This window comes from Gymnogyps californianus, chromosome 18 (genome assembly GCF_018139145.2).
Source record: "Gymnogyps californianus isolate 813 chromosome 18, ASM1813914v2, whole genome shotgun sequence".
In the NCBI taxonomy this organism is placed as follows: domain Eukaryota; kingdom Metazoa; phylum Chordata; class Aves; order Accipitriformes; family Cathartidae; genus Gymnogyps; species Gymnogyps californianus.
In genome coordinates, this window is record NC_059488.1 from 5538030 (window position 1) to 5564350 (window position 26321).

Below are 26321 nucleotides of genomic sequence, written 5' to 3' on the forward strand. Positions count from 1 at the left end.
GCAGGGAAAAATGTAAGAGGCTTATATTCCTTTACATGGCTCAAAGTCATTGCATTGAGCACATGGCAAGATTTAGGGAGAGTGGTGGGTGTCTACCTGCTGCAGTAAATTAATTTTGCAGAGTAGAAATTAATACCCTGTGATCCTGAGGACTGCTCTAATCTGTTCCAAGCAGTCGTAGCACCCACTGACTGCTCTGAAGCTCAGAGAGTGGGAGAATTGCCCTGATAACAGCTGCGTGCAAAGCAAGATTATCGGCATGACTTCATAGACTGTTTGGAAACCAGGCAGCCTTCATTCAGAATTTGTACAGATGCATCTGCCTTGAGTCAGCAGTGCTCCCTACAGTCCGTAGCCAAGTAGTCTCACTCCCTGAACCTTGCAGCTTGTGGTGGATGGTGGAGGAGGAGAAGGGGAGATTTACACTCTTTGCAAGGTGGGAAGTAAGTGTCGAATGTAGTCACAGTGAGGCTGCATGGAAAAGCTGCTCAGCTAGCTATAACTAGACCTCTGTGCTGCTAATGAGAAATGCTAGTTAATAAATACTATTACTCCTTTGTAGAGTCTCACCTTCCCTCCAAGCGCTTCACTTGACAGCCATTAATTAACCCTCACAACTGTCCTGTGCTTGGCGCTTGGTTTTGAATCCCATGCTGCTGCTATGGCACACAGAGGTTGCAACTTGTTTGTGATCCCAGGGGTGTTAAATAGCCGGTGACTGGTACTGGGATACCTGTGTCCTAGCTATGCCAGGTGTTATACAGACCTAAGCTGCTTCGTGTGCTAAGCTTTACCTCTCCCCTGCCAAAAGAATCTGGCACGCTTCAAATCTCTTCTAGTTTTTCCTACTTCTATCTCTCACCCTGTTAGGTGCACACATTACCTTTCAACCTTTTAAGAATTTGAACTGGGATTTTCAAAAGAATCTACTGAAGTTAGACGTTCAAATGCTGCTGAAATTCCAGCCTGTGTTCGTCAGAAGGTCGCAGTCTTAAATTGTAATTTTTCTCATCACAGTTGTTAAAAAGGAAAATAAAGAATACTGCCACTTAAGATAAAGTGTGCCTCTTTCTTCTGCCAGCCTGAAAGCCTCAGAATTGCTCTGGCTGTTGGTAGTGTCTAATTAGTGTAACTTTCTCTGCAGTTTCATCTGTTGCCCACAGTTTAAAAAGCAACAGCATCTAGCAAGTTGTTAAGAAGGATGGTTTAGCCACTGTAAAAGGCTTGGTAACTATTTTTATGATGGTAGTGTAGACAAGGAAGAAATCACAGCTGTCTAGTCTAATAAGTATCAAAAGTCCTGACATTGCCTTCTTCCAGTTATCCTTTCTTTAGTCAATTTAATACTGTCAAATACTATTTAAAACTCAACGCTTTAGCAGCAATCACTCACCAAAACCACTCCCAGCAAAACAGCTATACCCAGGGACTTTAATACATTTGGGATGTCGGGGCAAGATGGAGATAAAACATTTTTCTAATTTGGAGGCTTGATGGAAGCGGAACCACATCTATGGGCTGGGTCCTTGGATTACGTCATTAATTTAAGTTTTTCGTTTCAGGGTCAGAAAGGCGATCCTGGGCTGTCGCCTGGAAAAGCTCGCAATGGACAGAAGGTAAGATGTTGCCCTGAGTGCGCAGGCATCAAGACCATGGTGCGCTTTAAGCCCTGTGCATACACATGGAGGGAGTCCGTACTGCAGCCACAAGCATCACAGCTACTCAAGTAGACTTAGGACTGAAAATTAAGACTTAGACCCTGGATTCAGGACTAAAGAGAGTTAGCTAAGCTATTGCCCACAGTGCACTGAAGTGCCTGCTGCCACAGCTTTTTGTTGTCCAAGTGTTTATCCATTTTATGCGTAATCTGCAGCCCAAACTTAAGTCCCTGCTGCTGCAAGCACGTGGCAACTTAAGCTAAGTATTTAAACTAGCGCGTATGAGATACAGCCACACCTTGCCGCCGCTGGGCATGCAGCTGTAGAAAGAGGCAATCCCAGTGTGAGCAATAAAAACCCTGAAGGCAAAAGGAAAGGATGTTCTTGCCAAGGAGCTGAGAAACAGTGGTTTGCCTCACATCACGTATGCGGTCCACAGCAGATCACTACTGTGAGAGCAGCCTTGCTGTCCCACTGGTGGAGAAAAGGCTTCTCAGACCGTTGCACTGGCAATGCGTGGACCCTGCTGTGTGATAACCAGAGGCCTTTCCACCAGGGTCTACTCAAATCAACACAAAGCACACAACTGGGAAGTGTAGCTGGTTTCTGGATTTAGCAATTGTTAAGGATTAGAGTTCTGCTAATTCTTTTCAATAAGTTACAACTCCCATTTTTGCTGTTTCACAGCTGAGCGATTTTTACTGAGGCAACAAGGCCTCACAGAAGTCTAGAAATGAACAGTAGAGCATCAGGGCTCCACAACATCTACCTCAATTAGTTCTTTCAGTGGTGCATGCACAATACTTCATAACTCATGTCCAGGGCAAGAAGCCTGGTTCTCTTCCTTTCATCATAAGCCTTGCTATAAATGCGCAGCTAATAGAAAGCATCAGCCATGAAGAACTTAGGCCCTTCATTTGAAACCAGATGCCTCCATGAAGTACAGCAAGCCGCACAAATTCAAGATGGAGGGTGACGCTAGAAAACATTGAAAGGCTAAGTCTGAAATGATGCTTTTAACTTAACAGCACGAGATGCCTTTTGAAATTTCTGGTACACTACATCGGAATGGCATCACATGGAAATCATCCACCCGCAGAGTCTGGAACGGTTTTCTTGCAAGCACGCTCAGTGTAAGAAAGGGAGAGATCCAGATCACTTTTAGCTCATGTTAACAAGGCTTTATTCCTGTTAGCAGTAATAGAAACAAGGAGTTTCCAGCAGGAGTTTGGAGTGATGCCTAATTTTCAAGCTAGATACTCCAAATGCATTTTCAGTGAGCAGGCACAGCACAGTGTTAGAGGCTCTAAAGGGTTTTTTGATCCTAATCAGAGGAGGCTAAAATGGGCTTGTACAAACAGTTTGGATGTTAGAGAGGTCTCACAGCAATGCACTTCTCCATTCCTATGATGATTTGGGTATGCCAGCTGGGATGTGATGCAATCCCTTTTCAAAAGTACAGGCCACTGAAAAAATCCTCCCGCCAGCAGCCTGCAAAGGTTCAATCCATGTCATATAGGTAGGTTAAAAAATTATACCATCAGCGCCATCTGAACTGGAGCCGCGGGCTGAGCCAGTGCAGTAGCAGAGTATGAGCACAATCACAGGATTTGGCAGGAGGTACCTGTTGTTCTTATTGCATTTAAAAGCTAAAATTTTCTTGCCTTGGCGAATTTAAATGCCTATCGAAAGGCAAATGAAGCACGTGACTGAATGAGATCATTGAAAAAAAAAAAAAAAAAGGCATTCATTTTGCTGGCAAAAAGCTGGACTCTAGCAGCAGCTGCCATTAATTAACTGGGTTTATTATTTATATGAGTCAGTTAATAGAGATGTTGTTTAACTCTACACTTCTTATCCAGTCAGTTTTTGAAGACTTGCGATTAGAATCAGAAATATTAATAGCTGGGTGCTACTGTCAGCAAAATAATTTCTGTAACAGTACACTAGGTATGGGGAAACTGTTGCTGAAAACTAATTCAACTTGCTTGCTTCCTACAGGGAGACGTGGGCTTACCTGGTTTGACTGGGTTCCCTGGACCACCTGGTAGAAAGGTAAGAGTATTCTTTTCTAGTGAATTAGATCAATATTTTTATTTTAAAATTTCTTCCTCTAACTCTACCTAGAAGATTTAATTAAGTCCTAGTACCCAGCAAAAACGTCTTATGCCTGTTTCACAGGTGCATAAACTGGGACATAGGCTGAAGCAACTGCCTAAAGGTTGTACCAGCAAGACTATGTAAGGGTATGAAATAGAATTCTGGATCCAGATTTCTGTTCCTTCTTTGTATTCCATGTCCCATTGCACTGCATCATTCCTGTGCACCCTGACACTGAGTCTTCATCAGCAAGCTGAATTTAGATCTGGTTCAAGCCAATATGTTAACTAAATGGATCTACAACCGGCATCAATGCTCAAAGGTTGGATTCAGAACAGGTTTAGACATTCCAAGGAAACCTTGACTATCTCTCCTGGTAAAGCACATTTCAAACAAAATATCTGTATGCCTTCCCTCTATTTTGCTTGGAGATTGACAGCACTAGTCAGGTTTTGCTTTATTTGCTTCCCTATTGATGTTTCAACAACGTTAACATCACCAACAACAAACCTATACCTAGAAGAGGATACATAAGGATAGAGCACAAGATCCATCCCTGCCTTCATGTCGCAGCAGTGTATATGCTCGTGTTCATGCATGCTAGCCTGCACAGCAATACCTTAGTGATCCATACCTTTTATATATCAAGGACATTTCAGTTGACCTGCCAGTTCCAGGCTGTGTTGGTAGGTTGGTTTGGTTTTTTGGAAGCTGGACCTGTTGCAGGGAGCTGTTTGATAGTTGGGCTCAGCGGCCGTGACTCCCCTTCCCAGCAAGCCAATACGACCTAGCTAAGCTGAACAGTTAAAATTAGCATCTTGTTTCAATCTCTTCATCAGTCAATGGGCCGTTGAAGATATACTGTTCCTCAGGCCAGTTAGCTGCACACAAACACCCACTCAGGTATGCTTTAAGACTCTGGGGAGAGAAAGAAGCTGTGGAGGAGGCTGAAAGAAACCCTCCCTCTCCATGATTGTTTGTTGTATGCTTTATATTGGAATCAAATTGCTGAGAGTAGGGGCTGGGTTTGTTTTTCTACTCCCAAGGCTGGTCATGCTTGGGGTGCTGTGTAGAGCTAGGAGCAATAGAGTGATTAATGACCGATCTTTTGCTGTCACAAACAAGTTCTAGCAAATAGGGTGCAAAGAGTACCATTTTCCTGGTATAACAGCTCATAAAACAAAACCTTGTGGTTACGATCAGCAAAATGCAATGTCAGGAGTGCAAGGACTCATGGAAAAAGTGGAGAAGGAACAGCAGATTGAACAGACATTCCTGAGTCCAGGACATGGCCTTCACATCTGATCTCGTCTCCCCCAGGACATGCAAAGGCAGGGGTATGCTTCTGTTTCTTCAAGTAATGAGCAAGTTGGATGCTGAAATTTTTCCTTTGGTGTAGCTTAAAAAAAAAACACCTCCCAGTAGCACTAGTCTGGCGGTGTTTTTGGTGTAACCTGGCTTTTATTAGCGTCCTGCATTAAGAAAAAATTTACAGCTGTTGGAAAAATGTTTGGAAAAAAATCTTTTTTTATCTGGATTCCCTGCTGGCATTCTCCCAGTGGAAATATGCTGGTGTTTGGCTGAAGGTGGGCAACACATCTTGGCTACCAGAAAACAGCAACGCGTTGGAAATGGACATCCCTCCTGCTCACTCCATGGAGGGACTGTGAAAAGAGTTCTAAGGGCTTTGATCTGAAAACGCCATGTAGAAACTTGCAAATAGGCAAAATGTTTCACCAGGGGAAACAAAATACTTTTCCCACTAAATGAAACAACTGGCTCAGCAGCATGAGCTGGAGCCACAACCAAGCAGCATATGGTTTTGGATAGAGTGGCTCACACCGCAGTGCCTGCCTTGTGAATGCAGACCTTTGCTCTTTGTAGCATTGGAGAGTCTGATCTCAGAGCACCCCCAAAGTCATTTTGCCTGCACCCATCGACGAGTATATGAAACTGCCTTTCAAGCAGCAGATGTCATTCTCATCCTCTCCACACAGAGCAAGTGCTGCTTTTGCTGACCAGCAGTTCTCAGGAACAGTGGCAGGACTTGGCTGTCCCCTCTGCCCTTCCCTCTGGTGCCTATGAGGTGTCTGTGGACTTTGGCTTTTGGTTGGGGGCCGCAGACTACAGCTGCCTTGCAGATGGATCTCAGCAGAGCACTGCATCATTGCTCCCAGCCTCAAATGCTGCGGAGGAGAAAATGGTTGTAGCAAAGTACAAGATTGTAGAAGACAGCAGCAGTGAGAGAGAAAAAGCTTCATTCAAGTCACTCGGAGAGTAAAGACAGAGCTGGGAACTGGTCAGTGCTTCAAAACACACCCTGTCATGCAGATCTCATTCGCTGGCCTCTTTACTCTTCACATTTCCTATCAAAGTGCAGGATGATCCTTTTTAGCTAGGAGATCGTGGATTATAAATATCATCACAGATGAGTAAATCCTTCACTGGAGTGCAATTTCCTTTCTAAATCACAGCCCTTTGTGTTGAGCACCCTGTAATCATCAGGAAGTGTTTGGATAAAAGAGCAAATGCAGTTGTTTTCATACCCTCTGCCCTGTCATTTTAGTGCTATTTGAAGAGGATTTTAGCAGGTAAATACTTTCACATTGCAGCCAACTTTAGCATACACAAGCTTTTCTGTTTTCTCCTCGCTATAATTAACCTGAGACAGAAATAACTGCAGCATACTATGAAGAAACACACATTCGAAGCTTCCCAGAGCTCATTATATGTAGCGAGGAGGATATTTAATAGGATGCAACAGTAGTAGAGTGTCTACATATTTAAGTGCCATTCACCATTATAGAGATAGCAATGCAATGTTTGGTGCAGACTTTAGCTCAGGACGTGCTTTGAGCATCTCAAGGACTATCTCATAACCACCTGCTCTGGGTGGACATTGCAGGCTTGAAATGCCTGTCCTGCAGGAACCCAATCAGAGCAGAATGATTCAGAGCAGCCAAGCTAGGCAACTCTTTCTTATCAGTGGAGGGAGCGAGACATCTCTAAGTGTTTGTATCCATGGAAGTAGGTGCTCCAGCTGTCTGGAGACAAAGGTAGTTCCTGCTCCGGGCTATGGCTGGAGGAGCTGGGCAGAAGCCCCAGGAGGAAACCCCATGGGCTCCATGCTAAATCCCAGGGCACGTCTGGAGATGCTGAACCCAGGGCTGATTCTGTTGGCAGCTCTCTATGGAAGAGGTGAGGGGGGGGGGGGGGGGGGGCAGAACAGATGCTCTCCATCTGCACAATGCCCTGCTGGTCCGTGCTCCAGGGACGGGTGATACCAATACTGAGCCTTGCACACCCAGGTGGGTCTGGACCTTCACAATGTGCCTTCACCTTCAGGCCAGACACCCAACCAGGCTGGAGCATCCTCCCTCCTTTCTGCTGATGCCGACCCTCTGTTGAGGAGCCAGGGAGAGCAAGAGAGGACCTCGTGGGCCGGATTCCTGGAGAGGGGCAGGGCGTCCCATCTGCTGGTCCTGCTCCAAGAGCTGCTGAGGCACTTCCAGTTAGGAGCTACTGGCTGAAATGCACTAGCAGCATTTAGAGAAAGGACCTTCGAGGTGGTTCAGATAAGGGCCAGCCAGTAGCCAAATGGTCTTTCAGGTCAGCCACCACCTTCTCGGGAGGTGCAGCTCAGTCAAAAGAGCGGGCCACCATACATCAGCAAGGTCAAGCAGGAGAGAATTGGTGAAAAGGGAATCAACATTTTTCCAGGCCAAAATGTCTGAAATAATGAGCAAGGAGGAATGCAAAGGGGAGTGGGTAGTAGCCAGGATGGCTGAGAGCAGTGCATACCTCCGCCAGTGAAGGCTTAGGCTGCAGGTCTAGAATAGCCCATGGGAAAAATAAAAAAGCCATTAGGCAGAGGTGTGGACCTGGGAGGAGAAACAGGCCTGGGCTCATCTGGTGAGTGAAGCAAAAGGCCAAGTCCTCGGCCAAACCAGGGTTTGGTTATGGCTTCCAGAGCAGGGGGATGCTCCCCTGTGGGTTTCGCAGACAGGCAGTGTGTGCCGGGAGCCCTGGCTGGGGACAGGGTGAGTAGCAGAGACTGAGTTACAATTAGCAGTTGTAACCCACCCTGAAGGTATTCTGTTATTTCTGTAGTATTTGTGCAAGGATTGTTTCTTGTTTATTTTCTCTCTCTATTTGTTTCAAGTTAAATTTTCTGCCCTTTTTTTTTTTTTAAATCTTGCTAGTAGCCCAGCTAAACAGTCATCTCTGCAACTGAATTTAATTTTCTAATCTACTCTGACTCCACTTGATGGAAATGAGTTTGTTTTAAATAGCTGAAGCAAGATAATAAAGGAGAGGGGGGAAAAAAAGATCTGAAGTGCCTGTCACTTGCAGAATTTACTCGGTGTTTGAAGAGAGCTCTAGGTAAATCCTGGAGAAAGCAAACTCTCTTAAAATACATACTGATCAGTCTGCAGTTCAACAGGCTACCTTTGTCCTGCTCCAGTGTCTGCATCTCAAAATAAAAAAAAAAAAACAAAAAAAACCCAAAAAAACCAAAACTGAAAAACTGAAGCAGGTTTATGAAAGACCTGCGAGAATGATTTGAAGCCTGCAATACTTGCCAGCTAGCAAGCTGGATTAAGAAACTCATTCTAATTAATTCAGCAGAGAGAGAGCAGGTTAAGAGACAGCTTGCTCACCATTTTAGGTAGCTTCATAATGAAGGACTCTGGATCTTGTCACACCTTGTAATAATTAGATTAGAAAAGCTGGAAGGTAGACAAATTCAAGCTAGAAACAAAACTGACAGTAAATGGTTATTCTGGTGTTTCCTATGGCATTTCAAGTTCTAAAGCGGGAGTGAGTGCTCTGAAATGCGAGTGACTCATGTTGTGTAGTCCCCCAACTTGCCCAAAGCCAACATTTCACCCTACAAGCCTGTGGTTTCCTAAGGATTAAGGATAGCTTTGCTAAAGGTGTAGATTACAAATAGATCAGAGTGTAGATACAACTCTAAGTCTCCTTATGGAGCAAGTCCTTCTTGAGTAACCACCAGGCCAGACCCCAGCGGGTGCAGGCTGCTGCTGCTGCCACACCGCGTTGCAGCAGAGTCTGGGAACATCGGCAGGGTTTGGGGTGACGCAAGCACCAAGCAGCACGTTAAAAGTTTGTGTGATTGTGTAGTGCTATCCCGTATCTAAAAACCTGCTTCTCCTCAGAACTTTACTCCTACCTGCAAAGAGAAATTCAAACCAAAACCAGATTATTTTATTATTCTTCTTTTTTTTTTCCTTCTTATTCATCTCTTCCATCCTATTTCAACAGGGATATAAAGGCTATCCTGGACCACCAGGTCACCCTGGAGACCAGGTGAGTCTTCCCAGTTTCCAACACTGAACCTTTAAAGAGGGATGGATCTGCTGACTGATGCTAGTTTGGATGCTGTACAGGCCGCTCGGTGTGGACAGCCAGCTCCTTCCAGGGGCAGCTTGGTGCACACAGGGGATGCGCAGTGAACTCCCGTGCTGCCGGCAGCTGTGCACGTACACTGACCGAGCATCAGCAGGTTGGTGGGAGGAGACTGCCTTGGAGTTTCTAAATTTACTTTCTAATTTTTATTGCTCAACCATGTTAAGTTTACGTGGTGGAAGAAATACCAGCTTACCCTACTCCCCCTTTATTTTTCCTTTTACATTAATTTCACCTGGAGTTTACTAACCACATCATATTGAGTACTAATGTGTAATTCCCCTCCCAAAGCCCATTCCCTCTCTCCCCTTTTCTCCCCCTGCTTTCTTTGGTTAAGTCTGATGTTTGCAGTTCAGGAAAAAAAAGGCAATGAATAGCAGGCCCTGTTAGCAATGATGTTAAAGGATATTATACATGAATCCATTTAGTTTTGAAGAATTTTGGCAGTGCTTTCCCACCAGTAAAACGGTTCCATATGCCAGATATAGATGCAGCCTTACACCTTCTCTTAGCCTCCTTGTTTCAAACTATCTGCTGCTTTCACTGCAGATGGAGGGAGAAGGAGAAATAGCAACACTTGCTTAATGCATGGATCCGATTGACTTGGCTTCCATGTGTTTTTCCCCCCTCATTAACTTATTCCACTGTCTACCCTTAATATTTTCTTCCTCTCTACGAATTTGCATCAGGTCAATCCATTCCACCCTCCTTTCCCCCAGCTCAAAGGATGAAGCAGCTAAAAAGGCTTCCCGAGTGTGACATTCACCTTACCTTCTGTGCCTTTTCTTTTTTCTTTCCAAAGGGCGAACGAGGACCAGATGGAAGTCCAGGTGCCAAAGGTTATCCTGGCAGGCAGGTGCAGTAAATCTCATCGTGCTGTGCACAGACTAGGGATATGGGTGTGCAGGTAGCTAAATATATGCCCTGCTAAGTACATGCCCCACTAAAGACAGTGCAGACTTCTAGAATATGTCTGAATATTTTCCTTCTTCCCTCCCCAAGATGCTGTATCAATGACACAGTCTTTCAACTCTGGGGGACGCTAAGGTTGTTAGAAAGTATTTTATGCCTATGATAGATAAAACCTGAATTTCTATAGCAAAATCTGACAAATTTTTGGTTCAGTATAACAACAGGGGGGAAAAAAACAAAACAAAACAGCAGAGCAGAGAAACATATCTGCAAGCTGCTAACCCTTCACTTTTAGGCACATTTTGCATCTAATGTTGAACAGATTAGAAACCTGGGACAGAAAAAGGCGTGTTACCGAAAGAAAAGATTTAGATGAACTCTCACTAGTAAAATTCACTAGCATAATCATATATGCATACATATAAAATTATGCATGGACCATAAATATATATAAAAATCATATTTGCAGCTGCAAAAAAGATGATGAAAGAAAAACAAGTCTTTATTTTCATTCTGAAAAAATGCACAAAGAACTTTAGGAATGGAGTGTGCAAAGGAAAATGGATCAAGATTGGACACTTTATTGTCTTACTGATGGAAGATGCTGAGGAGTAGGAAGAAAATTAAGAGGAATAATTTGTAAGACTGTAAATGGAATCTGTTGGAGAGCAGAAGATTTGGCCCTGTAACATTTTACAGTGAAATGAGTTCATCATGGTTTTCTAAAATGGACAGATTAATGTTGGATTCCGTCACGTTTAAGTACATAGCTAAAAGGCTAGACAGATGTCAAAGACCCCAAGCAGCCTGTCATGAGTCTTTCAGACTTGTCATGAGTTCATATGTGAGTTTTTACCCAGATGTGCAGGTTATTGGACTAAATGTGAACTAGATGTGCAGCACAAGTCTGCATCCCCCTGCCTCAGACTATCAAGAATGCATGATCCATTTTAAATTGAAAATTAAACTGATACCTTGCTCAGCACAGTAAGTGCTGGAGAGTGCAGATGGTAGAACTGGATGAGAGCTTTATGCACCTGACTAAATGCTCCATTCATATTCTGAAAGGCTGTTAGAGATTTGCATGCCAAAGAGTCTCCTAGGTGTGAATGTGTGTTAGATGACTAATACAAAGAGGTCCAAGCTATTTTGGACATACAAGGTTAATGAATGCTGTTTAGCAATTCATAGCAGTGTTCTGCCTGCCAGATAAGCAGGGTGAAATCTTTGCACTTGACATACGAAAAACAAAAGTGCTTTCTTAAAATGTGGTTTGGGTCAGGAAAGTGACTTTTTTGCTTTTAAGGCAGCTTTTTTCAGCATACCTGAATGCTGTGTGTATCCAGCATCAGAGCTGTTTACTTTACTGAGATTTTACTACTTGTTACTCCTGTCAGCTGTGCTGGCTCTGCAGCGCTATGGGAGAGAGCGCTTGGCTCTGTTTTGATTTGCGCATCACAGGCAGAATTGTTAACTTCACCCCGATGGCTGAAATCTTTGGCAACGATGCATGAGCCATGAAAGAGCACAACCTGACTTTCAGATCCCAGGCTGAGTGTGCAGTGCTGCCAGCTAAAGAAAATATGGACTTAGCCTTCCCCCCCTCCCCCAGAAAAGCCCAACAACATTTGGAACTAGAAAAAATTGACCTGGAAACGTGCTAGAAGACAATAAACATGAAAATTCATTATGTGTTTTTACAGGGTTCTTTTTCACAGTACTTTAAGTGAACAGCAATAGACATAGAAGTAGAATGGGGAATGTATTTTCAATTCTTTCCATAGTAGTTGATGCTGCAAAGGGTTAGAGATATTGCAGTACCTGCGCTGCTAAGTGACTTTCTAGGCTGTAGAAATTAGAGAGGCTTTCTCACTGCATCAGGGCCCGCCTGTGTTCCCTAAACAGGTATTGAAATACATTTGGCATTTGCTATGCATGTGTTCAGTTAGGCAGGAAAATGAACCGAGAGCTGTTGGGTACAGAGCATCACTGTACATTGCATCCGAAGCGTAACGCAACCTCTGTGCACCCTGCTGCATTAGCCTTTTTGGTCTTTATGATCAGAAATCTCTACTTCAGCCCCGGGGAAGGCTCACTATGTGCAGCAGTCTCAGGTTCTGCAGAGTCCCAGCTCCCCAACAATGGGAGATTTGTTATTCGTATCATTTTGTCCTTTTTTCTCCTTTGTTGATACGCCTTGGACTCGGCACTGAAAGCAGAACCACGCAGGGACGATGCTGGGGATTTGGCACTGCTCGTTAGGTTAAGTTAAAGCCTGTCCACATTTGTCTTTGTTTTTTCCCTTCTGTTCTAGGGTTTACCTGGCCCCATAGGGGAAGCTGGTCCAAAAGGCAGTCGGGTAAGTAGCCTTTCCTTTGTCTTTTCTCTACTTGTTTTTACTAAAGGCTTCTCAAGAAACTATGCTTAATTTTGCAATCCTGAGACTAGTTGCTTTAATTTGTTGGATTCAGGGGATTTGAACTGCACACCGCTTGTTTGTTGAAACACTGCTAAATTTTTTAAATTAAACATGGAATGTATCAAGATCAAAGTTCACTAATAGTGCTGATGACACAAAGTCAACCTCTTCAAAGCTCACATTGCAGGAGAGGAAAGAATGGCATACAAATTCCTACCAAAGACCAAAGTACGAACTTTCTGCAAGCCCCATCTCCCAAAGGCCTCTTTAGTTTCAATAAGTGTGGTTCAGCGGTCTTCGACCATGCTGAATATGGGCTCTTTTGGGTATAGTCCTGGGTTTGGGAGTGATTTATATCATTATGCAGAATAGCAAGCCAGCATCTTGAAGCCATGTGCAAATACAAACATTAATATCCCTGTTCTGCCTGGTTTTGCTTACCAAATTGAATTGCTGGGGGTTCATTCTCACTGCAAAGGATTTTTTTTTTACTAGTTAAGGCTCTCGTTAATCACATTTTGTTCTTTTCCTGCAATTGTAAATTCACAATGAGATTCAAAGCCAATAAAATCCCCCATTTCTCTAACATGTGATACTTTCTCTGTATGCAGTAAATTCAACCAGCTGGCTTTCATCACTAGGAAAACTGCAAGGAATAAACAAATGCTGACCCTGTAGCTAGCTGTATTCCTGAGCTGGGAAGGGAGATGGCATGTTCAATGTCCTGCAGGAGAGAGGAAAATCTGAGATAGCACAGCTTCCTCACCTCACTTCTGCAAGTGATGAAGTTTTCCCTGGTGCATCTGTTTCACTGGCCTAACCAGGACCTCGTGTAATTATCCGGTGGTAGATGTGCAGCATGTAAGACTTGAAAATTATTTCCCACTTTGCACTGCTGAGTGCTGAGGACTGAAATATTTATAGCTACCCAAGAAAGCCATTTCTCAGTTCAACTGCAGTCAATCAGAACTGGGTACTAAGGTGAGATATCTGCATTGTGTGGATTGAGGGAGCCAACTGGGGACTCTTCTCCATCCCCCACCTCTATTTTTTTCTTCTGCAGGAAGTAGTTCAGGAGTTACATGGTTTGTCTTGGGGTTCAGGAGGCAAAGGCAGACAGCATCATTTTAATGTAGCCATATTTCCCGGCTAGGTATTATCCCTAAAGGAAGCGCAACCTAAAGGGAACAATGGACTGGTGAAAAAGTTTGGAGGGATTGACAGTAAGAGATTTAGCGGTGATGGAGAAAGAAAGATGAGAGAAAATCAGTGTTAACGCTTGGCTCTTGTAACAGTGAGGTGCCACTGAGGGGGCTCCCTGCTGAAATTCACTTCCTCTTGATTCTGCATGTTTGGCACAAATTAGTCCTTTGCAAAGGACCAGCACACAAGGTAACTTTGTACTAACTGCTGAGCAAAGAGGATTAAACACAAGGCTTCAATTGTTGCAAGGGAAAGGAAATGTAGCATTTTGTGCAGCATGTCTTGTCTGAGCAGGATCCCAAGGCAGTAGAGAAACGTCGCATACTTGAAAATGCGATGCCTGCTGATGAGTGTGAAAGGAGCAGATTTTATGTGAAACATGTTGGTGCAAAGGAGGCTTCTTTACAGTTGGGTGTCAGAGGATCTGTATGTGTGTACAAGTTGAGCCTCATGCACGGATCCAAAGAGCCTGAAATGGCACGCTCAGCCTCTCCCTGCCTTGGCAGGGTCCTTGGTGCTTGGGTTGACCAAGTGTTCACAAAAGGTCTTGGTGGTGCAACAGAGTTTGCAGGGAAAGGCTTTAGGCAGAAGCATTACCGATTTGCTCCGCTCGCAGCAACAGGGAGGTCAGCAGCCTTGCACACCAGGAAAAGGTGGTGTTTGCGTGAGAAGGGGCTGCAGTGTGCGACCACCAAGTGACATAAGACAAGCAGAAGGGGCTTGGTACAACAGGACGTTTTTGCAACACGGTTGGGAATGAGCGCCAAAGGCAGGGAAAAAGGCCTTGGAGAGATGAAAGGAGATGTAAGCATGTGCATTACTTTTGCTAGCGCTCTTGCTAACCTTGAACCAAGCTCCGTTTCCCTCAGGTACGCTTAGAGCCAGCCCAGGTAAGGTTTCTTCTTGCTGGCCTCTTCCTGCCTGGAGTCCTCATGATCCCTGGTGTGAGGGTATGTGCCCTTGGACTACATCGTGGAAGCCAGCACCATGCAGTCCATGGGCATATACACTTGCCTCAAGGTTTATTTCATCACGGCTGCCATTGACCAACGCTGGAGGATGTTCTGCTGTTCAGGAGAGACAGACTGACGGGTTGCTAATGGAGAAATGTATTTGACTACTTGTTTCCTCTTTTCTTTAGGGATATATTGGTCTCCCAGGATTGTTTGGGCTACCAGGGGCTGACGGAGAACGAGTGAGTATTTTGTGAAGAAAACCTTGGTGTGTTGCTTGGATACAGTTCTTCAGAGCCTGTTGTAACCTTCTCTATCCCTTGTTCCTGAGGAAAGAGGCGAGCATGCCTAATATTTAACCATGCCTTCTTTAGCCTGTTTCTACCCTTGCATGAAGACCTGTGTCCCTGTATGATGTTGACATTCAGCTCAGGAAAACCTAGGCTTCAGACAGGGTCCTCAGACCTCACTGTTGAGTAGAGAGGAGTTTTTCTATATTTTCCTTCACTTAAAAACCTGCCTTCCTCCTCCCCCTTACTAGTTCATCTTAGTGGGATGGGGCGGGGGGGAGAATGTATGTGGAAATTCCCTGCTCCCACGGGAGTGACATCCCAGCCACAGTGTCCCAGCATTTTGGGTGTCCAACTGGAGGTGTCTGGAAAGAGCCTGGCTCTTGGAAGGGACAGTGCCTGGGGCTTTCTGACAATGGCTTTCCTTCTAGTTGCATAGAGTTGGCCAGTCAAGACTGGGGCCTGTGGATGGGCAGCTGTGGCTGCTGTTCCCATGTGTCCTCTCTTCCCCCCCATCCTTTTCATTGTGCCTTCTCCAAACCAACGTGTTCAGAGCTTTGCAGGACCTCTCTTGCTTTTTTGCTCTTCTCCCCCACGTCCCCAAACCTGCCTGATCTCTACCCATCCAAGGACCCCCTCTTCCCACTGCAAGAGCTCCTAAGGAAGGTCGCTGTAAGATGAAGACTGTTTTATTCCGGCTTTTTGTCCCTCAAATGCAAGCTCCAGAAACAAGAGAGGCCCTGGGAGCATGTGGGAGTGAGTGTGTGTGTGCCTGCCTGGAAGGGGACTACCCTGCACTCTAGAGTCGCTGATTTAATGCTTGTATAACTAAATAAGAAACATAAACAGAAGTTCTCTAGTGAGTGCCTTGGCGGTGGCCTTCATTCAGTTCCAGACCAGTAGCTTAATGACTGCTCCTGCTAAGCACAGCTTCAGCCTGTTGCCCTGGGTGTGGATGCTGCCTGCGTGTGTCCTCAGGGAGGGCCGTAGTTAGTGGGTGAAGGTTAATTGTCTTCTGCTCTCGCAGCTGACTGCAAGTAGCTGACATTTTGATTCCTGAACAATGCCGCAGTCATTAGCCTGTTTTCCATTCCCCTTTCTCTTCTAGTTTTGTTTTATGTTGTTGGTTGGCTGTTTGCTTTCTCAACCAGACCTATTATTTTTTTTTCTCTGTGTGTTTTCCTTGCAGGGGATCCCTGGAGTTCCTGGGAAGAGGGGCAAGATGGGTAGGCCGGTAAAGTTTTTCCTCGTCTATTACGCAGACCTTGTTGAATGAAACTGGAAACAAAACATCTGGCTTTTGGCTGGGTCTCTTCATATCTTCTGATGGGAACTAAATGGGGAGATCAAACAAACCTTTCCATGTCTGTCTTCTCAAGGAGGAAGAAAACTGAAGATACAAATATTGTTCTCTTCCTTTCTTCCATGCTCTGCCCACTTCACAGGCATTTTTGTTCTTTTTCGTGCTGTCTCCATGCTTCCTTGGATCCTACACTTCTCAGATTCTCTTCTGCAACGTCTTCCCCTCTGTCCTCCTTCTCGCCAGCGTCTTCCCTGAATGCACTTTTTAATTCCCCACCATGACTGCAGCATGCCAAGTGTCTATGCTCGCTCTGTTACATCTACTGCTCTGCGACTCCACCAGTCCCATCATGTTTGCCTCTTTTTCTGTGATTCTCTCCAACCCTTGTACCATCCTGGTTTGTACAATGCAAGTGCACTTTTGTATAGAAACCTTCTTGTCCTTGGTGGTGGTACAGAGTTAAAGCAGTAACAGATCAGATGAAGACATGTTTGAGGAGCAAGGAGACCAGGTATATTTGAGAGCTTGACCAGGAGGAAGAGGTGTTTGCAGGTAGGGCTGAATACAAGGTGTGGAAACTGTGGGAGCTGCATAAAAGAAGGGGGTTTGTGCTGACTGTAGCAAAAAGCAAAATAAAAGCAGGTGGGAAAAGTACTGAAATGAGTAGAGGAAACAGGGAGAGGACAGAAAGGAAAGCCTTTCCCACATCAGCCTTCTTCCAAGCAATTCTGCATGCTTCCTTTAGCAAAATGTATAAAGATTTTGCTCCAGGAACCAGCGGAGAGATCAGGTATGTTCATGCTCTGGTGTGTCTCATTGCCTTTGCACCTTGTCTTTCACGTTAGCCTGAGTTTCTCTTGATCTCCTGACATCACTGCACTCACAGGCTCCTTGTAAAATGTCCACTCACCCACACACGGAAAAATCCAGCGCTTTCCCCCTGTCACCCTTGCATGCGAACGCGTGCTTGCTGGTGTTCTCACAGTAAAAGCCATGCAAACATCCCGACAGTGCCACAGTCATCCCGGCTGGCTGTTGTTCTCTTCCTGGGATGGGGAGAGGCTGAGCAGATTTTTTTTGGGGGGGTAGTGGAAATCTGTACCAGATCTTATGGTTTTGTAAGCCGCTGGTTGCACCAGAAACCTCTGTGATGAATAATTGCAGAGAGCCGGTCGATGTCATGATGACTCATTGACCAGATTAAAACAAACAAAGCAACTGTCGTTAGGTACAGGGTTTCTGCTCTCTGCCTTGTTTCTGCACAGAGCATGCTGGAGGCTCAAAGCGTTCCAGCTGTTGTTTGGCTAGCATTTGTAATCTTCCAGGCAAGAGTTTTTGTCTGGCGGTCACTGTTACAAACAAGGGGCTCCCCTGAGATCAGCGGGGAATCTCTCAACCGTGGAGGCATTTAGGCTGGGATCTAGAGAAGGGATTAAATGGCTGCGCATGAGCACCTTTGTTCTACTCGGCTCTTTCAGAGAGTTTTGGCTCCATCCCCGTTTCATGATATCAGGTTTAATAAGAAATCTTGAATGGACCGACGCTGATGATTTGTACTTCCAAGCGTGAACAAAAAGATTAAGTGACATCCAGAGTTATTCAGGAAGTCACTGGGAGAATGGAAAATAGGAATCAGCTGACCTGGTTTCCTTCCCAACACTTATCTCCTGGCCTGTGCTGTCTCCCAGCTGGTTTGCGGTGTTAGTGAGCCTGCTGAGATTTTTCTGGTCTCTCGCATCCCCGCGCCGCTAGGTTTGCTGGTGTGGCTACTGTTCACGTTCTATTTTAGTGTTGTCATTGCAATGGAGAGCTCTTGGAAGCCCTCGTTAGCTGCCATCCAAAGCTGGTAAATGCTCTGGAGAGTAGGGAAGGAGTTGGTATCAAACATGTTTCTCTACCTAGTTTTGTTTGGGATAAGAGATGGCAACAGATGAAGTGCTCGGCAGAGGAGGAGCGGGGGGCTGGGGGAGTTTGCATGTGACACCGTGGGCCTCCGAGAATGATGTAAGAGGGAATGATTAAAATAGAAGAACTGGACATGAGTCAGATCTTGAAACCCTTCCAGGGAAGTTAAGTTTTGCAGAGCTGTGAGGGACATGGTGAATCTGTCGTGGAAACAGCTGACTCCACCTCCCGCTCTGCTCTCCCTGCAGTGCATCAGCAACGTAGGAGGCGAGTGCATTTCTAACGTATGGGCCCTGGCGAACTCTTGAGCAAGGAGAGGGTGGGGGGCGGGCTAGGGGGAGAATTACGATTAAAGTACAATGCACTAGGGAGACTGAAATAACATGAGTCTGTATGTCCCCAGATCTGCTGCCTGTTCTAGAGGTAGGCTGGAGGTCTGGAGCTGAAGCGGCCGGTTGCTTAAACCTTCAGTCTTGCCAATGCAGTGGCTGAAATGAATGGCTTCTTACGGTGTTTTTGTGGATTTTTATGGTGTCCAGTTGAGCAGATGGTAAAAAAAAAAAAAGGATAAAAAAAGGCCCCATTGCTGTGAGGGCAGCAGGGCTGTGGTCCGCACCATGCTGGGGGGAAGGAATGAGAGAAGCTGTTGTTACCCTCTATCTTGGCATGCATAGGCAATGTATCAGTCCTAGTTCATCTTTAGAAAGGAGATGTACTGTCGCTGAAGGGAGTAACCCACAGGAAGAGGAGATATAGCTAGTCATCATTCAAGAAGCACAAAGCTGAAAGTGATAAGATTTTCTTATGCTGTGGGAGATGGGTAGCTAGGATCAGAAATGTCTGCACTGCAGATTATATTAAACTTCAAACAGACTGTAATGTTTTCAGAAGTTCTCAAGCCCTGTTAGAGAAAGAGACTTAAAGGCAAACTATCAGGAAATATATCCAAAGAGCTTTGAGCTCTTTTTTTGTTCATCTTCATTACTGATGTGTCCTCGTATCTCTCTTTTCACGTAGAGTATCAATACTGCACCAGCTGCGCTATCTTATGCCTGATTTTTGCTTACAATGTGTTTTATTAGTAGTATTATTTTAAAAGAGATAGAAAGGAAGGAGCAAAGTTTAGTTCCAAGACATACTTAGTAATTCTTGGGTTTGTCTGAGGTCTATTCACAGTTTAGCCAAACACGGCTGAGGTTTCCCTATATTTTTCTGAGAACCTGTTGGTGCTGCTGGTCCCATGCCTGGAGCTCAGCTGAACTCTCGGAGCCTCACAGTGTCAGGTACCATGCAAACACCTCGTGAAAGAAAAGCCCCAGCCTGAAGGGTCCATCAGTTTGGATTACAGAACAGCACAGGATCAGACCATCCCCAGGGCTGGAAGGCTTAGGTAACAGTAGCGTGAGCAAGTCATTAATACCACAAGCAGGCATTTCGGCTTCCCTGCCTGTCTAGCTGTGCTCATCGTTACTGTTCTTTCTTTTGTCTTCCTGTAGCTCATGTTTGTGAGTGATACGCTGCTGTGTCCCACCAGCTGTCGGGTGCCGTGATGGGGCTGCCTGCCTGCCTGCTGACCTCAGGCAAGGGAGGCAAACACCTCCTGACAGCACAGGCTCTGCCCTCAGGCTCTGCCCAGCCTTTGGCAAGTGCCAACAGGTTGCTGAAGTGCTGCTCCGAGGAGATAGCTTGACAGGTGGAGTAGACTGTGTAAGTAGCAGGCACAGAGGGAGGGTTTGCACTCGGGATGTGTGGCCGGGAAGGCTGACGCCTCTGCCTGTGAGAATGATCGGAGTCTGCCAAGGCAAGGTGGGGAGATGCTGCGTTGCTTGGTGACTGCACAGGAGGAGGAAGAGGATACAGGACCTGGTTTCTCTGCGTGGCGTGCGACTTCAGACAAGCCGTTTGGCTGTTCTTGGCTGTGTGCAAAACAGGGATAACACACTCGGCTCTCCTTTGAGCTCAGTAGCTGAAACTTAGCATGTAAATGCCAAGGATTACTGCTCGGATGTCAAGGAAGAGGTGCTATGAAGTGGCATGTGGGTTTTAAGTATTAGGGATCAGTGCATAGGTGAGTCCAGAAGTCTCCCTTCCCTCTGCCTGTCAGCCACAGCATGGAGATTGTGAGAGCCAGCAGTGATCTGGCAGCCACTCTAACATAGCCCCAGTATTTGTTGTGAGCATCAACGCGGTGGCAAGCTGCCGAATCTGGCATCCGTTTTCCATGAGCTGACCACAGTCGGGGTCCCCCTTGCCAGCTCTCAGCTTGTAATGCGGTGGCGCCTTCTTGCCAGGCTATTTTTCATGTCTGCTGTCTTCTTCCATGTTGACTTATAAAGTTAACGTCTTAACTCCTGCTTCCAGTGAACACCAAGTCTCAATATATTCTTTTTTCTTCATCTGATAAGTTGTTAGAAATGCATGTGATAGCCCTGCACTCCCCACCAATATGGGTAGGCTGTTGCATCGTATGAAAAGGCATTGCCTTGTGGGAGACACTAGAGAGCAACAAGCAGGGCTGCCTTTGGGTTAGGAAGGTTTCGTTTTACAGCTTCCCCCAACCTTTTGATATATGGCTAAGATAACTTAGTGGTGAACGTAAGTGCATGGGGCTTTGCCAAGTTACACAGTCTCAGCTGTTGTCCGTGCAAACAATGGGGGGACATGTTTTGCCATGTGTCTGGAAAGGCTGGCATAACCGCAAATTACTGAGAAAATAAGTTTTGCTCCTCTCTGTAGGGACTAAGATGATAAACAGCTCCTCTGTTCTTGCTCCAGTCTTTTCTCTGCTTTGGATGCAGCTGAAGTCCTTCCTTGCATTTGGAGTGAACCAAGCGAGAGTCTCCTGCACCACACAAGTTGAGATTTGGGAAACTGGTAACAGCATTTCGAAGTACCTCTTTAACGAATAATTGCCAAACTCCAGTTGACTTGAGTGGGCTCCCTGGGGGTGCAAAGAGGCAGCCCATACAGCTTTTCTCATAAGAAACATGATATAGGCATACACCCTAAGAGCTCTCACCTACAGCACTGAGTATCATGGCTCGCATGGGCTGCTAAGGGTCCAGCCATCTCTCTCTTGTCACTGAGACCTTGTTACCTACCAGAAAAAAAGAGGAAGAATGAAGCTGTACTTCTCTTTAAACACTGAGAAGCATTTTAAAGAAATACTGTAATTAAAATTGAAAAATTTCTAAAGAAGTGGGGATAAACTGTGGTTTCCCACTTAGCTAGGTGGTAGTTCAGTGTGTTGGTCCACAAGCCATTTCCTAAGATTTGAAAGAAATGGGAATTATGTTTTAACTGATCCTAAATGACGTTATCCGTAGATATCCTCAGAAAATAAATATTTACTCTTCCACATAGCTTCACTGCTCAGGCCTGATTCACCTGAGCACTTGGTGAACTCATGCTCCAACCCATAAAGCATTCCTTCGAGCTGGTGTCCCAGCTCAGGTTCAGCTGTAGGCCCTGTGCATATAGAGATGTACTTTCAGATGTAGCCAGCTAAAGGTAGTGGAGAAACCTGTGGGCTGAGGACCTATTTGTACAGGTAAATCCACAAGATGAGCTGCAGGAAGGAGCACAAATCGCCTGTAGGAGTTGATGGACTGGACTTGGGTAGCTCGCTCTGTCTTGTGCCAATACCCCAGCATAGCACCAAACAGTTTGGTGCCTTCTTCAGGAACTGATTGATATTTAAAAAAAAAAAAAAGCTTTTAATCATTCTGTTTGCATGAAAAGTCAGGTGGAGGTCCTGAAAATTAGTAATCAGCAAAACAACTCTGTTACTGAGAGAGTTTTAGCCCTCAAGTTGGATTTTTCCTGTTAGCCATCTAAGTCAATTCTGTGCTATAATTTTTCTTTATTAACCTAAATTTTTAAAATAGATTTGGTTTGAGCAATCAGTGACTTTTTTAATGCTTAAGTTGGACACTGAAACTGGGCAGCTGGTCTCTCCTCTCCTCTGGGCCTGGTTCACCATTCTGAAATGCAGGCGCAAGCCCAGAGCAAATGTCACCGTCTCTTTTTGGCCCGAGTCGTGTTCCACGTGTCTGGAGTTTCCCGGATCTCTGTGGCGAGGTGCTTGCATGGTTACTTATCACTGTGATATCAGCACATGTTCATATGCTCATGATTACATCATCCAAATAACCTGGCAAAGTGGACAACATTAGCATGTATTTCATTTTTTAAAGAATGGGCAAAACAAAGTACTGAAAACACAGGGAAAAGGGTTTGAAAAGTGCCAAGGCCCATAACTTCTACTGAAAGAAAAGAAATGAAGCCAAAGATGATTTGTTTCCAAGAATGTCCCTAAGTGACTTGTCTATCATCATTCAAAAAGCTCGTGAAGAATTGAACCAAGGTCTCCTAAGCACAAGAGCATCTTTCTTCCTTCAGGGAAATGTTCATTCATGAATCAGATCAAAGCCCAAAAATTATTTTCATTAGAAACTGTAAGGAAAAAATAATGCAAGTATCACTTTTGAGTCTGAAAACATTTTGATCACCAAAGCTGCTTGACTTTCTTAAATAGGAGGCTGCTTGATTTGGAAATCTTGGCCATAAATAATTAGGAGCGGTGGCAGATTCAGTGCTCTTCAGCATTAGGTAATTGGGTCTGTGTAATCTGCACTCTGTTGGAGCACCACAGATGGGGGAAGAGATCATATTCAAGCGTAAAAGGAACAAGGGAGACGGGCAAGAGGGTGGAGGGGCTGTCAGTTAACTTCAGTGATGTTTGGCTGAAGGAGCTTCAGGGGACTTCTGCTCGTGTTCGGGTGGGACAGGCTGCCCTGGAGGGCTGTGCTCCCACAGCTGGAGGGGAGGGATAGTTATGTTTAAAAATGCCATGAAATCTTTATCCAAAGAGGATGTGACATGGAGCTGTGAAGTCTCCGGGGGAGAGAGAGCAAACCTCCCTTTTGGGTGATAAAGGAGCAGAACTGCAGCAGGACCGTCAGTCCCGTACCCATCTCCCTTCTTTGCAGGGTTGAAAGCTGTCACAGTCCCAGGTCTAGATTGAGTCGAAGGCAAAGGCTACTGCATAGCTGCGTGAATGAAAGCTGGTGAGCAGGCACGCCGGGAGCGCAGGGTTTGCCGGGCTCCCTTTAGGGTGACTCTCGCCGCTCTAGGAACCAGCGCTGGGTCTGAGCCAGCCCGCTTGCCTTCGCGCCCACCTGTGGAGGGGCTCACGTCTGCTCTCTCCACCAAGAATGCTCTCAGAGGCATAAGCTGCCAACATAAGCTACACTTGTTTATTTTATTCTCGTTCTTTTTTTCCAGTGAATGCCTTCTCTCACCCTCAGCTCTGCTTCCCCACCACCACCTTTTTTTTTTTTTTTTTTTTTTTTTTTGTTTTGTTTAAATTGTTTGACTTGCAAGCTCCATCCCTGGGGAGACTCCTGGGCAGTGATTCACCTGGCTGGAGCCAACTGGCAAATAGAGTCTTTCACAGACAAGACAGGAGGGCTGGTTGGTTTGAGCAGCTTCACCTTCAGCCAACAGGAAAATAAAATCCTATTTTTGGAGAAGGATTCTGTTGGCGTGAAGACCTGCCAGGATTCCTCGGAGCAGCAGCTGCCAGACTGCCTCCCTTACTCCATCAGGGAAAGTGTTTTAAACTGAATCAGATGTTGTATACATACAACACACCCACCCACATGCGCACACCTGAAAAGGCCTTGGGGAAGCAAAGGACAGGGTGCATCTCACTGGTCTCTGCTTCCCTGAGGACGGCTGCTTCCAGGGACAAGAGACGAGAAGTGGTGGCGTCTGCTCAGACCAGGAGCAGCCCTTTGGCTGACAACAGCGAGAAAGGGCAGGCTGCTCTGTTTGTTTTAAGCAGAGGAAGAAAGGAAGGGGAGGTGGAGAGGGATGTAATCCCCTGATGCAGGAGGAGCTGGTTCCAGTGTCTGTCTAGGTCTGGTTGTTCTCAGCAGGAGTCTCCTGGCATATGAAAGGATGCCCTTGGCAGGGAGTGTGGATGAAAAGGAATTAAGGCACTATTGTAGGATCTCAAAGATAGAGATTTACTTACTGGTTCAGCTTCAGACTTCTCAGTGTTACTTGGATAAATCAGTTTGCATCTCTCTCTGTCTCAGTTCCCTCTCTAATAGTCATTCCTTGGCTTCACCGAGTGCAGTGAGGACAAACTGTGCAACCACTGTAAAGCTCTGTTTGGGGTGGCAGAGCACAGAAGCACCTGGATCTTGCTTAGTGCAAAGCATCTGCTTGTATGCTTTTTCTCCAACTCCTCTTCAAGCTTCATCTTGCTTCTTTCATTGAACTTCTCCTTCAGACAATGTAAAATCCATTCAGCTGGACTATCTTCCCCCACCTCCTCTCTGTATTTCCCAGCTGTGAGATAGAGCCAAAAGTTTTGTCATACCTGACTTCAGCCACTGCGGAGGAGCACCCCACTGACTCTGGGCCAACAGAACTTGTTAGTTGACCATTTTCCTCTTAGTTCTGCTGCCATTTGCCATCCCTTCCCTGTTCTGGTCCTTCTCTGCATGTCCCCTCCCTCCCACAGAGCGGCAGGATGCACAGCTCAATATTTTTCACTAGGGTGTTTTTCATCCCAATTCTTGAGCATAATTTCCAGGGACCAGTCTTCCTGGAAAAACAGCTGCACCCTGAAAAATGGTGGATTTTCTGTACAAAAAACCCCCTCTGCACTCACTTTGGGAAGGTCAGGAGGCTCTGAATGTGCCGGGCTCTTTAATCTCTTTCACAAGTCTCCTGTAACGGGCTGCCAGTTGCGACCTGCCTGTCCGCCAGCACCATAAAATGAGCTTCCTGCCCTATGTGTTCTCCCTCAGTTTGGGCTCCTCAGGCTGCTGGAGCAGTGCACGGGAGAGGGGAGGTAGTGCTGCTTACAGGAATGAAACAAATGGGGTAACAAAGTCCGCTTGTAATTCCTAGGCTGCTTGTTTCGGTTGAATAGTGCTAGTTTTGTTCCTGGGGAACATCTCTGTCCTTCAGGCTCAGGCAGGAGGGGAGAGGCACTGAAAAAATAGCTTTTACAGACATGTGAGATCCAATAAATTAGGACGCTGTGGTCACTGGAACTGTTATTGTGGTTTAAACTGCTACTGCTTACCCCATGGAAAGAAAGTGCTTTCTTTTTCATTAGGGGCTTAGAGGATTGATTATTTCCTGCTGTGTGCAGGACTGTGTTGGGATAGCTTTCACAACCTGGTTCGGGTCTTTGGAGACTGTATGGGTGCTGAAATGTCCTCCTTCATGCCACAGCCACCAGCCTTGGTCTCATTTAATGTGCAAAAGACCGTTAATACTTGTGTTGCCAAGCTCCAATATTGGGCGAGGATGCCTGGGGTTAGTTGAATTGAAGCTGCTCTTTCCATTTGTCTCCTCCTCTGGGTTTGTTTTACAGCTCGGGCCAAAAAGTACCAGGGGACCACCCACCACCCCAGAGATCTGTGAGCCTAGGCTGGGAGGGGTGCTCGTGCCAGCGGAGCAGACGGCCTGTTAAGGACAATCAGGTGTTGGCAAGGACGGGGCTTCGCTGCGGAGTGTTGTCTTGGGCCTGGCTGTTGTAGCAATGATGCCAGCCCACACTGTTCTGGGTTTTCTTCTCTGTTTCCTCTCACTTTGACCCTTTTCCATCCCATCTTGAGGATGGGCAGAAACCCTAGCTCTGCGGGGAGGGTCACAGTGTGCTGTGAATGGGTTTTATTGGCGAATCTCTTGCTTACTGGGTAGCATTGGCCAAGTGACCTCAGGTGCTCAGCTCTCTGCCTTCAAAACACAGGAATAATCTGGGTTTTTTAACTACTTGGAGATCTACTGTTGGAAAGCCTGTATAAAAGCTAGATTTTTATTAACTGTATTTCCAAGTGCCTCTAATCTCCTATGTCTTTAAGCAGCGAGGTTAGTTCTAGAAACTGAGGCATAAAAAGAGATTAGTAGGAAACATGAATTTAAATAGTTCCTTATTTTGATGCTTTTATTCTGGCAGAGGAGTGCATTGTTTATATCATGTTGGAAGAGATTTAAACCAAATTTAGAAAATACTTTTAGTCTGGAGCAAGCATTCATCTAGATGATATTATGCTGCTGTAGCAATATTGATTTAATTATACTATTCAAAGTAGTAAAACCTTCCCACATTGGCAAGACCTT

At 45.6% G+C, this 26321-nt stretch overlaps 1 protein-coding gene across 1 annotated transcript in view; it reads left to right on the forward strand.

The window, feature by feature from the left end:
• COL27A1 (collagen type XXVII alpha 1 chain) overlaps positions 1 to 26321 on the forward strand; it is a 212037-nt gene that overhangs the window by 85989 nt on the left and 99727 nt on the right. The window contains 7 exon segments of the mRNA XM_050907800.1: positions 1563 to 1616; positions 3660 to 3713; positions 9045 to 9089; positions 9991 to 10044; positions 12415 to 12459; positions 14864 to 14917; positions 16155 to 16199. Coding sequence (XP_050763757.1) covers positions 1563 to 1616; positions 3660 to 3713; positions 9045 to 9089; positions 9991 to 10044; positions 12415 to 12459; positions 14864 to 14917; positions 16155 to 16199 — 351 coding nt within the window.